The following is a 13,874-nucleotide window of genomic DNA, read 5'->3' on the forward strand; positions in this document are numbered from 1 at the left end:
TTTATAAGGTTTATTTTCTGGTCCTGATGATGTCATCCTCGTGATGACATCATCTTTTATCTCTAATATAATCTAAGTATATAACTAGTGTGTCTCTGATATTGAACATTAATGTGAATAAAACAGAGCAACAGAGGGTTGATGATGAAGAGCAGCAGAGAGTGAAGGAGCTGCAGCACCCTCTACTGGTTCATCATCATCATCACCATCATCATCATCACCATCATCACCATCACTACCATCATCACCATCATCATCACCATCATCACCATCATCATCATCATCATCATCACCATCATCACTGTAGAGACCTGCCATTTCTGGTGGCAGACACAGTGAACTGTCTCCCAGAATCCTGGAGGTATGCTCTCATTGGCTACAGTAACATTTCACACCTGGGTGTGAAATTCACCCAGAACAAAACCAGAGGAATGTTCTTTGTTCCTCCTCTTTCTACTCATCTGCTCATCTCTCCTGCCATGCGAGAGGTGAGCTGCTGCACTCTTCCTGCTCTTCATTTTCTCAACCCAAGCCGACCCGCTTGAGGTGAGCCACAGCTCCAGACCAGAACTTGGAAAGCAGTTCTGCTTCTGATCTATGGTCTGTTAGGAAACAGCCATAGCAACAAAAGGAACCAAAAGGCGGAAGACGCGAGCGCCCGCCTTCTCACAGTTAGCACCAAGCTAACCAATCTGCACAGCAAAGACGACATCTTTGACTTGGAACCACAACTTCAACACATGGAATCACAAACCCTTTTCTTCCATGGATTGGTAACGTACTGGGCCTTAGCATTAGCAATCGCACAGGGCTGAGCAAGACTGTCCAACTTTGATTTCTAGAAAGTACTTGTATTGATTTGGTTTAATGTTATTCATTGAGTTTGACTGTGTTGATTTATCTGTATTTGATATCTGGGTAACTGGCTTCGCCACATCTGATGTGTTTAGTTTATGCTTCACATAGACAAGGTCTTGCATGCAACTAACCATCTTTTCTAACCCACTGCATCTCTAACACACATTAAGATCACATACACAAACTGTGAATTAGTTAAACATAAACATACAGCTTCAGATAATCTTAACCACACATCACCCCCCCCCCTCTCTGTCCTTCTTCTCAGAAGAACAAAGAGGTCATGTGGTGACATGCTGATGGCCATCTTTGATTCAGCCATCTTTGATTCAGCCATCTTTGTAGTTTTACAGTGCTCGCCATTTTGTTTGTAGGCCATACAGACATTTTGAGACAAGAACCCATCTTGTTTCCCCCCCCTCTCTCTCTCACACACACACACACACACACACACACACACACCCACACACACACCCACACACACACATACACACTTTGTTTGGTTTGTTTAGTTTAGTTATTTAGTTAGATTAATATTGTGTTTTGAACCTTTATTAACTTGTAAATAAATGTTTGTGGAATATACATGCTGGTCTCTTTAATGTTGCACAAGAGTGAATACTGCCAACCTCTGCTATGTCAAGAACTCCGATATCCTTCAACCTTTACTATCTATTTTGGTTATAGTTATTAATTTAATTATTAATCAACATTCCAAATTGATAGTTTAGCATATATAATGAGACTATATTAACGTTTTGGTCATTGGTCCCTGATTCCAGGGTGGTGCCCCGTTTATTATTAATGTTTATTGATAATCTTTATTAATATTAATAATTATATTATTATTTATTAATTAATTTGCTAATAACCAAAACCTACCAAAGTAGAACCCCTACATCACCATCATCACCATCATCACCATCATCACCATCACCATGGTGACACTCCTCTGTAGGTATTATACACAACACTACAGCTATGTCTAATATAATATAATATATTATATTATTATATTATATTATTGTATTATATTATATCATAATATAATATATTATGATATAATATAATATAATATTGTACAATACAATATATAATGTGGTATAATATAATAATATATAATATAATATATAATATAATACAATAATATAATATAATAATATTGTATAATATAATAATATGATATAATATATAATATAATATAATAATATAATATAATAACAGTATAATATGATATAATGTTGCCATGACAACGGGTAGCTGGGGTGTGAAATAACAGCTGAAACAGACTTCAGGAGAAATAAATGAAGATTTAATAACTTATATCAACATATTCAACATTAAACAGAACGTCAGGTGAGCTGGCTCCGCCCCTTCCTGTGGCTGACTTCCTGTCTGTGTGTCAGTGGGCAGACAGGTGAGATCAGTCAGTGTTCAGGTGAACAGGTGAGATCAGTCAGTGTTGATGTGAACAGGTGAGATCAATCAGTGTTGATGTGAACAGGTGAGATCAGTCAGTGTTGATGTGAACAGGTGAGATCAGTCAGTGTTCAGATGTGAACAGGTGAGATCAGTCAGTGTTGATGTGTACAGGTGAGATCAGTCAGTGTTGATGTGAACAGGTGAGATCAATCAGTGTTGATGTGAACAGGTGAGATCAGTCAGTGTTGATGTGAACAGGTGAGATCAGTCAGTGTTCAGATGTGAACAGGTGAGATCAGTCAGTGTGGATGTGAACAGGTGAGATCAGTCAGTGTTCAGGTGCAGACAGGTGAGATCAGTCAGTGTTCAGGTGCAGACAGGTGAGCTGTAGAGGAGGCGTCACCCTGGTCATGAAGTCTCGTTCTCCTCGACTGAACCTCTTTGTCTCTGAAACAAACAACATGAACATCATCAACGTGGCCAGCGGTCTGCAGGTGTTCACCAGGTGTTCACCGGGCGTTCACCAGGTGTTCACCAGGTGTTCTCCAGGTGTTCACCAGGTGTTCACCGGGCGTTCACCAGGTGTTCACCAGGTGTTCACCGGGCGTTCACCAGGTGTTCACCAGGTGTTCTCCAGGTGTTCACCAGGTGTTCTGCAGGTGTTCACCAGGTGTTCACCGGGCGTTCACCAGGTGTTCACCGGGTGTTCTCCAGGTGTTCACCAGGTGTTCTGCAGGTGTTCACCAGGTGTTCACCAGGTGTTCACCGGGCGTTCACCAGGTGTTCACCAGGCGTTCTCCAGGTGTTCACCAGGCGTTCTCCAGGTGTTCACCAGGTGTTCTGCAGGTGTTCACCAGGTGTTCACCGGGCGTTCACCGGGTGTTCTCCAGGTGTTTTCCAGGTGTTCACCAGGTGTTCTCCAGGTGTTCTGCAGGTGTTCACTAGGTGTTCACCAGGTGTTCTCCAGGTGAGAGTGCAGTGGTTTTATGTCTTTACCTTCAGCTCGCTGGTTGTTCTGTGTTCTACAGGTGAGAGAGAGCTGACGACACACAACATCACTGCTGCACACACACAACAGGAAGTGGAGGAGAGGATCATCAGAGTCACACACCTGAGAGAGAGAGACAGACAGGTAAATACACACACCAGAGAGAGAGAGAGAGAGAGAGAGAGATGACAAACAGGAAGTGGTACTGACCAGGCTCCGCCCCCGGGGGTAGACTCTGACGTGACCTCTGACCCTGAGCGCTCTCTGAAGCCCCTCCCACTGAGAATCAGCCAATCCCAGCAGAGGACGAACCAGAGCACCTGAGAACCAGACGTGAGCCTCACCTGTCCCGTCATCAATCACCAGCCTGATCAGTACACACAAGTACACGCAGTATAAGTACACGCAAGTACACACAAGTACACGCAGTATAAGTACACGCAAGTACACACAAGTACACGCAGTATAAGTACACACAAGTACACGCAAGTACATGCAGTATAAGTACACAGAAGTACACGCAAGTACACGCAGTATAAGTACACAGAAGTACACACAAGTACACGCAGTATAAGTACACACAAGTACACGCAGTATAAGTACACGCAAGTACACGCAGTATAAGTACACAGAAGTACATGCAAGTACACGCAGTATAAGTACACAGAAGTACACGCAAGTACACGCAGTATAAGTACACAGAAGTACACACAAGTACACGCAAGTACACGCAGTAGAAGTACACAGAAGTACACGCAGTATAAATACACAGAAGTACACACAGTATAAGTACACGCAGTATAAGTACACGCAGTAGAAGTACACAGAAGTACACGCAGTATAAATACACAGAAGTACACGCAGTATAAGTACACGCAAGTACACGCAGTATAAGTACACACAAGTACACGCAGTATAAGTACACACAAGTACACGCAGTATAAATACATGAACAGAAGAAGGAGTCTCACTTTGCTTTGGACTGAAAGACGGACGAGGTCGAAGGACACGGAGAGCTGGAACAAGACTGAGAGAGAGAGACACATCAGTCAGGACTAAAGCGTCCTCTACAGGCTAGAGGACACTACAGGACACTAGAGGACACTAGAGGACACTAGAGGAAGCTAGAGGACACTAGAGGACACTAGAGGAAGCTAGAGGACACTAGAGGACACTAGAGGAAGCTAGAGGACACTAGAGGACACTAGAGGACACTACAGGACACTAGAGGAAGCTAGAGGAAGCTATAGAACACTAGAGGACACTAGAGGACACCAGAGGACACCAGAGGAAGCTAGAGGACACTAGAGGACACTAGAGGACACTACAGGACACTAGAGGAAGCTAGAGGAAGCTATAGAACACTAGAGGACACTAGAGGACACTAGAGGATGCTAGAGGAAGCTAGAGGACACTAGAGGACACTAGAGGACACCAGAGGAAGCTAGAGGACACTAGAGGACACTAGAGGACACTACAGGACACTAGAGGAAGCTAGAGGAAGCTATAGAACACTAGAGGACACTAGAGGACACTAGAGGATGCTAGAGGAAGCTAGAGGACACTAGAGGACACTAGAGGACACCAGAGGAAGCTAGAGGACACTAGAGGACACTAGAGGACACTACAGGACACTAGAGGAAGCTAGAGGAAGCTATAGAACACTAGAGGACACTAGAGGACACTAGAGGATGCTAGAGGACACTAGAGGATGTAGAGGACAGTAGAGGTCAGTAGAAGTCAGTAGAAGACAGTAGAACACCTGTCAGTAGAGGTCAGTAGAGGTCAGTAGAGGTCAGTAGAAGCCAGTAGAGGTCAGTAGAACACAGTAGAGGTCAGTAGATCACCTGTCAGTAGAGGTCAGTAGAACACAGTAGAGGTCAGTAGAACACAGTAGAGGTCAGTAGAGGTCAGTAGATCACCTGTCTGTAGAGGTCAGTAGAGGTCAGTAGATCACAGTAGAGGTCAGTAGAGGTCAGTAGATCACCTGTCAGTAGAGGTCAGTAGAACACAGTAGAGGTCAGTAGAACACAGTAGAGGTCAGTAGAACACAGTAGAGGTCAGTAGAGGTCAGTAGAGGTCAGTAGAAGCCAGTAGAGGTCAGTAGAACACAGTAGAGGTCAGTAGAACACAGTAGAGGTCAGTAGAACACAGTAGAGGTCAGTAGAGGTCAGTAGAGGTCAGTAGATCACCTGTCTGTAGAGGTCAGTAGAACACAGTAGAGGTCAGTAGAGGTCAGTAGAACACAGTAGAGGTCAGTAGAGGTCAGTAGAGGTCAGTAGAACACAGTAGAACACAGTAGAGGACAGTAGAGGTCAGTAGAGGTCAGTAGAGGACAGTAGAGGTCAGTAGAGGTCAGTAGAAGACAGTAGAGGTCAGTAGATCACAGTAGAGGTCAGTAGAACACAGTAGAGGTCAGTAGAGGTCAGTAGAGGTCAGTAGAAGCCAGTAGAGGTCAGTAGAACACAGTAGAGGTCAGTAGAGGTCAGTAGAGGTCAGTAGAACACAGTAGAAGCCAGTAGAGGTCAGTAGAACACAGTAGAGGTCAGTAGATCACAGTAGAGGTCAGTAGAGGTCAGTAGAACACAGTAGAGGTCAGTAGATCACAGTAGAGGTCAGTAGAGGTCAGTAGAGGTCAGTAGAACACAGTAGAGGTCAGTAGAGGTCAGTAGAACACAGTAGAAGACAGTAGATCACCTGTCTGTAGAGGTCAGTAGAGGTCAGTAGATCACAGTAGAGGTCAGTAGAGGTCAGTAGATCACCTGTCTGTAGAGGTCAGTAGAGGTCAGTAGATCACAGTAGAGGTCAGTAGAGGTCAGTAGATCACCTGTCAGTAGAGGTCAGTAGAACACAGTAGAGGTCAGTAGAACACAGTAGAGGTCAGTAGAACACAGTAGAGGTCAGTAGAGGTCAGTAGAGGTCAGTAGAAGCCAGTAGAGGTCAGTAGAACACAGTAGAGGTCAGTAGATCACAGTAGAGGTCAGTAGAACACAGTAGAGGTCAGTAGAGGTCAGTAGAGGTCAGTAGATCACCTGTCTGTAGAGACTCCCACACAGAGAGCAGCTCCACTGCAGCTGCAGGAACAGGAAACACACCACATGACCTTTGACCTGACCCACAATGCATCCCTGCTCCCTGCTCAGTGCCCACACACCCAGATGCATCATGGGAGCAGGAGGAGGAGGAGGAGGCCGGGCAGAGCTGACAGGAAACAGAAAAATACTGATCAATAATCAATCAATAACCATATCAATCCATCATGTTATTGATCTATAGTAACCTGGTATCTCTAGCCAGGTAACCTGTTATCTCCAGTGAGGTTACCTGGTATCTCCAGTGAGGTTACCTGGTATCTCCCAGTGAGGTTACCTGTTATCTCCAGTGAGGTTACCTGGTATCTCCCAGTGAGGTTACCTGGTATCTCCCAGTGAGGTTACCTGGTATCTCCCAGTGAGGTTACCTGTTATCTCCAGTGAGGTTACCTGGTATCTCCCAGTGAGGTTACCTGGTATCTCCAGTGAGGTTACCTGGTATCTCCAGTATGATTACCTGGTATCTCCCAGTGAGGTGACAGTGATGGAGCTGGCAGGAAGGTAACAGCAGTAAACTCCTCCGGACCTGAAACACAGTTAAAGGTGTGACCTCTGCTTCTCTGCACCTGATCAGGTGATGACCTTTAATACATTAACCTGTGTGTGTGTGTGTGTGTGTGTGTGTGTGTGTGTGTGTGTGTGTGTGTGTGTGTTACCTGGAGACTCTCCTCTGGAAAGCACACAGCAGCAGGGTGTTGCCAGGCAACAGGCCAGGTGGGTAGGGGGTGTGGCTTAAGTCCAGGTACACCTGAAGAGTCCTCCCGGTTCGGTCTCCCACCGTGAGTCTCACACCTGCACCGGAGTCACCGGTCCGGTCGCTCACACTGGTCCGTTCACACACCTGAGCCTGGAGACACACCAGCTCTGACCTGCACACGCACACACACACAAACACACACACACACACAGACAAACACGCACGCACGCACACACACGCAGACACACAGACACACACACACACACACGCACGCACACACACACAGACACACGCACACACACACAGATACACACATACACGCACGCACGCGCACACACACACACACAGATACACACGCACACACGCACGCACGCACACACACACACACACACACACAAGTCAACAGACAAGTGTGTTAGGGTTAAAAAATAATGAAAATGTAAAATGTTTCATGAATACGTGAGGAACTGAATATTTATATCAGAGTTGGTAACAGTCATGTGATCCAATCAATCAATCAATCAATCAATCAATCAATCAATCAATCAATCAGAGATCAATGAGTTTACCTGCAGTCTAAGACCTCAGTGACCGACAGGACTGTGGGCGAGAGAGCCTGACCACACAGAGAGAGAGAGAGAGAACAACATTAACATCTCTTCCTCTGACAGCAGTCTATAATATAGACTCTATATTCTCTCTGTGTGTCAATCTATCACAATAATTAATCAATATTAATCAGCTCTAAAGGAACCTTAAAGGGTGTGTGTTCTACCTGTGTGCAGGTGTGCAGCAGCAGTGGGCGTGTCAGAGTGTGGAACCTCCAATCAGATGGGACCTGAAGGGTGGAGTCAGTGTGGAGCTCCACCCCCCTCCGCCCGGAGACACCACAGCCAATCAGAACACTGGGATCCTGACGGACAGATACGGTCGGACCAATCAGCGGAGCTCCTCCTCACAGCCAATAAGCCCCGCCCCCAAGTGACATCATCACAGGTGTATTTACCTGAGTGTTAGCAGCAGTGAGTCTGTAGAAACATCCAGGCTGGAGGAGAGGAGACCAGCGAGAGGACTCACCTGAGAGCACCAGGACCACCTGGACACAGAACACAGGTGCATTATGGGATGTACCAGGACCACCTGGACACAGAACACAGGTGCATTATGGGATGTACCAGGTGTCTCACCTTGTCCTCCCTCTCTGTCTCCAGCTCTCTCTCTGTCATTGGTTGGTTCTTCGGGTCCCGCCCCCAGCTGACCACTGGACCAATCACAGCAGCTCTAACGGAGAAGCACGGCGTCAGCCCCGCCTCCTCCCCTCGTAGCTCCGCCCCTGTGTTCCTCCAGGCCACGCCCTCCTTCCGCTCCACCCTGATCACCATGGAGACGCAGGGCTGGGGGCCGCCCCCTCTTCTTCTCTTCCTCCCTGCAGTCTGACCTCCCTCCGTCTCTTCTTCTTCTTCTACTGTCTGCTTCCTCGCTGTGATGTTACCTCCTGACTCCTCCCCCCTGTGCTGCAGGTGTGTCACCATGGCAACGGACGGACTCAGCATGTGGAGGTGGTTCAGAGAGAACTGCAGGTACACTCTGTCAACCACACACACACAATATTATTACTGATGCTGTGTGTGTGTGTGTGTGTGTGTGTGTGTGTGTGTGTGTGTGTGTGTGTGTGTGTGTGTGTGTGCGTGCGTGCGTGCGTGCGTGCACCTGCAGTGTCTGTGTGTGATGTACTGGTCCTGGTCCAGGTGTTGCTGGGAGGGGAAATCTGATTGGAGGAATCTCTCCGTTACCATGGTGAACTGCTGGACACACACCAGACAACCTGCAACACACACACACACACACACACACACACACACACACACACACACACACACACACACACACACACACACACACACACACACACACACACACACACACACACACGTTAAATCTGCAGTCTTCAGGCTGCGAGGTGACCTTTGACCTTCGACCTCTGTGTTGTACCTATCCAGGCGGTGTTGTAGACCGCCCTCTGACCTCCCTCCTCTTCCTCGCTGGTTTCCGTGACGACGCAGACCACAGCTCCCGTCCTGTCTCTGAGCTGCAGGGCATGTTGAGACGTCTGTGACGGCAGCTCCAGGACGCCAACCAGCAGCAGGGGGCGTGGCCTGTCTCACAGCACACACACACACACACACACACACACACACACACACACACACACACACACACACACCTTTAAATATATACATATACATATATATATATAGTATATACATATATATATATAGTATATAAATATGTTACCTGAGTCTGTCTCCAGGCTGCTGGCTGGTCTGGGGGTCAGAGGTCAGAGTCCTGCAGGACCAGGACAGGGCCGTGTTGATCTGAGACCTGGTCAGACCGGATCCATCAGGAGGCAGCAGAGACCTTAGAGACACTGAAGACCAGGACCCAGACTGGAGGGACTGACTGAGCTCTGAGACACCCATGTACTGATGGACGGACGGGTCAACACTGTACTGTAGAGACACTATAGAGTCAACACTGTACTGTAGAGACACTATAGAGACACTATAGAGACACTATAGAGACACTATAGAGTCAACACTGTACTATAGAGACACTATAGAGACACTATAGAGACACTATAGAGTCAACACTGTACTGTAGAGACACTATAGAGACACTATAGAGACACTATAGAGTCAACACTGTACTGTAGAGACACTATAGAGTCAACACTGTACTGTAGAGACACTATAGAGACACTATAGAGAAACTATAGAGACACTATAGAGACACTATAGAGACACTATAGAGACACTATAGAGTCAACACTGTACTGTAGAGACACTATAGAGACACTATAGAGTCAACACTGTACTGTAGAGACACTATAGAGTCAACACTGTACTGTAGAGACACTATAGAGACACTATAGAGAAACTATAGAGACACTATAGAGACACTATAGAGACACTATAGAGACACTATAGAGTCAACACTGTACTGTAGAGACACTATAGAGACACTATAGAGTCAACACTGTACTGTAGAGACACTATAGAGACACTATAGAGACACTATAGAGACACTATAGAGTCAACACTGTACTGTAGAGACACTATAGAGACACTATAGAGACACTATAGAGTCAACACTGTACTGTGGAGACACTATAGAGACACTATAGAGTCAACACTGTACTATAGAGACACTATAGAGACACTATAGAGACACTATAGAGTCAACACTGTACTATAGAGACACTATAGAGACACTATAGAGACACTATAGTCAACACTGTACTATAGAGATACTATAGAGACACTATAGAGTCAACACTGTACTATAGAGACACTATAGAGACACTATAGAGAAACTATAGAGACACTATAGAGTCAACACTGTACTATAGAGACACTATAGAGTCAACACTGTACTATAGAGACACTATAGAGACACTATAGAGACACTATAGAGTCAACACTGTACTATAGAGACACTATAGAGACACTATAGAGACACTATAGAGTCAACACTGTACTATAGAGACACTATAGAGACACTATAGAGACACTATAGAGTCAACACTGTACTATAGAGACACTATAGAGACACTATAGAGACACTATAGAGACACTGTAGAGACACTATAGAGACACTATAGAGACACTATAGAGACACTATAGAGACACTATAGTCAACACTGTACTATAGAGACACTATAGAGTCAACACTGTACTATAGAGACACTATAGAGACACTATAGAGACACTATAGAGAAACTATAGAGACACTATAGAGTCAACACTGTACTATAGAGATACTATAGAGACACTGTAGAGACACTATAGAGTCAACACTGTACTATAGAGACACTATAGAGAAACTATAGAGACACTATAGAGACACTATAGTCAACACTGTACTATAGAGACACTATAGAGACACTATAGAGTCACTATAGTCAACACTGTACTATAGAGACACTAGAGTCAACACTGTACTATAGAGACACTATAGAGTCAACACTGTACTATAGAGACACTATAGAGACACTATAGAGTCACTATAGTCAACACTGTACTATAGAGACACTAGAGTCAACACTGTACTATAGAGACACTATAGAGACACTGTAGAGACACTATAGAGACACTATAGAGACACTATAGAGACACTATAGTCAACACTGTACTATAGAGACACTATAGAGTCAACACTGTACTATAGAGACACTATAGAGACACTATAGAGACACTATAGTCAACACTGTACTATAGAGACACTATAGAGTCAACACTGTACTATAGAGACACTATAGAGTCACTATAGAGAAACTATAGAGACACTATAGTCAACACTGTACTATAGAGACACTATAGAGTCAACACTGTACTATAGAGACACTATAGAGACACTATAGAGTCAACACTGTACTATAGAGACACTATAGAGACACTATAGAGACACTATAGAGAAACTATAGAGACACTATAGTCAACACTGTACTATAGAGACACTATAGAGACACTATAGAGTCAACACTGTACTATAGAGACACTATAGAGACACTATAGAGTCAACACTGTACTATAGAGACACTATAGAGTCAACACTGTACTATAGAGACACTATAGAGACACTATAGAGACACTATAGAGTCAACACTGTACTATAGAGACACTATAGAGACACTATAGAGTCAACACTGTACTGTAGAGACACTATAGAGACACTATAGAGACACTATAGAGTCAACACTGTACTGTAGAGACACTATAGAGACACTATAGAGTCAACACTGTACTGTAGAGACACTATAGAGACACTATAGAGTCAACACTGCACTGTAGAGACACTATAGAGTCAACACTGTACTATAGAGACACTATAGAGACACTGTAGAGTCAACACTGTACTGTAGAGACACTATAGAGACACTATAGAGACACTATAGAGTCAACACTGTACTATAGAGACACTATAGAGACACTGTAGAGACACTATAGAGACACTATAGAGTCAACACTGTACTATAGAGACACTATAGAGACACTATAGAGACACTATAGTCAACACTGTACTATAGAGATACTATAGAGACACTATAGAGACACTATAGAGTCAACACTGTACTATAGAGACACTATAGAGACACGATAGAGAAACTATAGAGACACTATAGAGTCAACACTGTACTATAGAGACACTATAGAGTCAACACTGTACTGTAGAGACACTATAGAGTCAACACTGTACTATAGAGACACTATAGAGTCAACACTGTACTATAGAGACACTATAGAGTCAACACTGTACTATAGAGACACTATAGAGACACTATAGAGACACTATAGAGTCAACACTGTACTATAGAGACACTATAGAGTCAACACTGTACTATAGAGACACTATAGAGAAACTATAGAGACACTATAGAGACACTGTAGAGACACTATAGAGACACTATAGAGACACTATAGAGTCAACACTGTACTATAGAGACACTATAGAGACACTATAGAGTCAACACTGTACTATAGAGACACTATAGAGACACTATAGAGAAACTATAGAGACACTATAGAGTCAACACTGTACTATAGAGACACTATAGAGACACTGTAGAGAAACTATAGAGACACTTTAGAGTCAACACTGTACTATAGAGACACTATAGAGACACTATAGAGTCAACACTGTACTGTAGAGACACTATAGAGACACTATAGAGTCAACACTGTACTGTAGAGACACTATAGAGACACTATAGAGACACTATAGAGTCAACACTGCACTGTAGAGACACTATAGAGACACTGTAGAGTCAACACTGTACTGTAGAGACACTATAGAGACACTATAGAGACACTATAGAGTCAACACTGTACTATAGAGACACTATAGAGACACTGTAGAGTCAACACTGTACTGTAGAGACACTATAGACACACTATAGAGACACTATAGAGTCAACACTGTACTGTGGAGACACTATAGAGACACTATAGAGTCAACACTGTACTATAGAGACACTATAGAGACACTATAGAGAAACTATAGAGACACTATAGAGACACTATAGAGACACTATAGAGACACTATAGAGACACTATAGAGAAACTATAGAGACACTATAGAGACACTATAGAGACACTAAAGAGACACTATAGTCAACACTGTACTATAGAGATACTATAGAGACACTATAGAGACACTATAGAGTCAACACTGTACTATAGAGACACTATAGAGACACGATAGAGAAACTATAGAGACAACACTGTACTATAGAGACACTATAGAGACAACAATGTACTATAGAGACACTATAGAGACAACAATGTACTATAGAGACACTATAGAGTCAACACTGTACTATAGAGACACTATAGAGTCAACACTGTACTATAGAGACACTATAGAGTCAACACTGTACTATAGAGACACTATAGAGTCAACACTGTACTATAGAGACACTATAGAGTCAACACTGTACTATAGAGACACTATAGAGACACTATAGTCAACACTGTACTATAGAGATACTATAGAGACACTGTAGAGACACTATAGAGTCAACACTGTACTATAGAGACACTATAGAGAAACTATAGAGACACTATAGAGACACTGTAGAGACACTATAGAGACACTATAGAGACACTATAGAGTCAACACTGTACTATAGAGACACTATAGAGACACTATAGAGTCAACACTGTACTATAGAGACACTATAGAGACACTATAGAGAAACTATAGAGACACTATAGAGTCAACACTGTACTATAGAGACACTATAGAGACACTATAGAGA

General features: G+C 43.8%; 1 protein-coding gene and 1 long non-coding RNA gene across 4 annotated transcripts in view; one reads left to right on the forward strand and one right to left on the reverse strand.

Moving 5' to 3' along the window:
• Positions 1-2,148: 2,148 nt before the first annotated feature.
• Positions 2,149-13,874, reverse strand: part of ctc1 (CTS telomere maintenance complex component 1) — a 99,028-nt gene continuing 87,302 nt past the window's right edge. For 2 of the 3 annotated variants that reach the window (XM_074628433.1, XM_074628436.1), the window contains 14 exons: positions 9,353-9,567; positions 9,050-9,213; positions 8,768-8,882; positions 8,245-8,644; positions 8,064-8,153; positions 7,833-7,970; positions 7,627-7,673; positions 7,017-7,229; positions 6,818-6,886; positions 6,301-6,469; positions 4,240-4,295; positions 3,479-3,635; positions 3,277-3,391; positions 2,149-2,727 (listed from right to left, as the gene is read on the reverse strand). In XM_074628433.1, the coding sequence (XP_074484534.1) occupies positions 2,636-2,727; positions 3,277-3,391; positions 3,479-3,635; positions 4,240-4,295; positions 6,301-6,469; positions 6,818-6,886; positions 7,017-7,229; positions 7,627-7,673; positions 7,833-7,970; positions 8,064-8,153; positions 8,245-8,644; positions 8,768-8,882; positions 9,050-9,213; positions 9,353-9,567 (2,040 nt within the window). In that variant the 3' untranslated portion in view covers positions 2,149-2,635. The remainder of the gene's footprint in view (positions 2,728-3,276; positions 3,392-3,478; positions 3,636-4,239; positions 4,296-6,300; positions 6,470-6,817; positions 6,887-7,016; positions 7,230-7,626; positions 7,674-7,832; positions 7,971-8,063; positions 8,154-8,244; positions 8,645-8,767; positions 8,883-9,049; positions 9,214-9,352; positions 9,568-13,874) is intronic. The other variant, XM_074628435.1, reaches the window with a different exon arrangement.
• Positions 2,188-3,356, forward strand: LOC141763736 (uncharacterized). Its single transcript, XR_012593136.1, has 3 exons — positions 2,188-2,304; positions 2,630-2,774; positions 3,226-3,356. It is a non-coding gene; the product is annotated as an uncharacterized LOC141763736 (long non-coding RNA).

This window comes from Sebastes fasciatus, unplaced genomic scaffold (assembly GCF_043250625.1).
Source record: "Sebastes fasciatus isolate fSebFas1 unplaced genomic scaffold, fSebFas1.pri Scaffold_34, whole genome shotgun sequence".
Taxonomy (NCBI): domain Eukaryota; kingdom Metazoa; phylum Chordata; class Actinopteri; order Perciformes; family Sebastidae; genus Sebastes; species Sebastes fasciatus.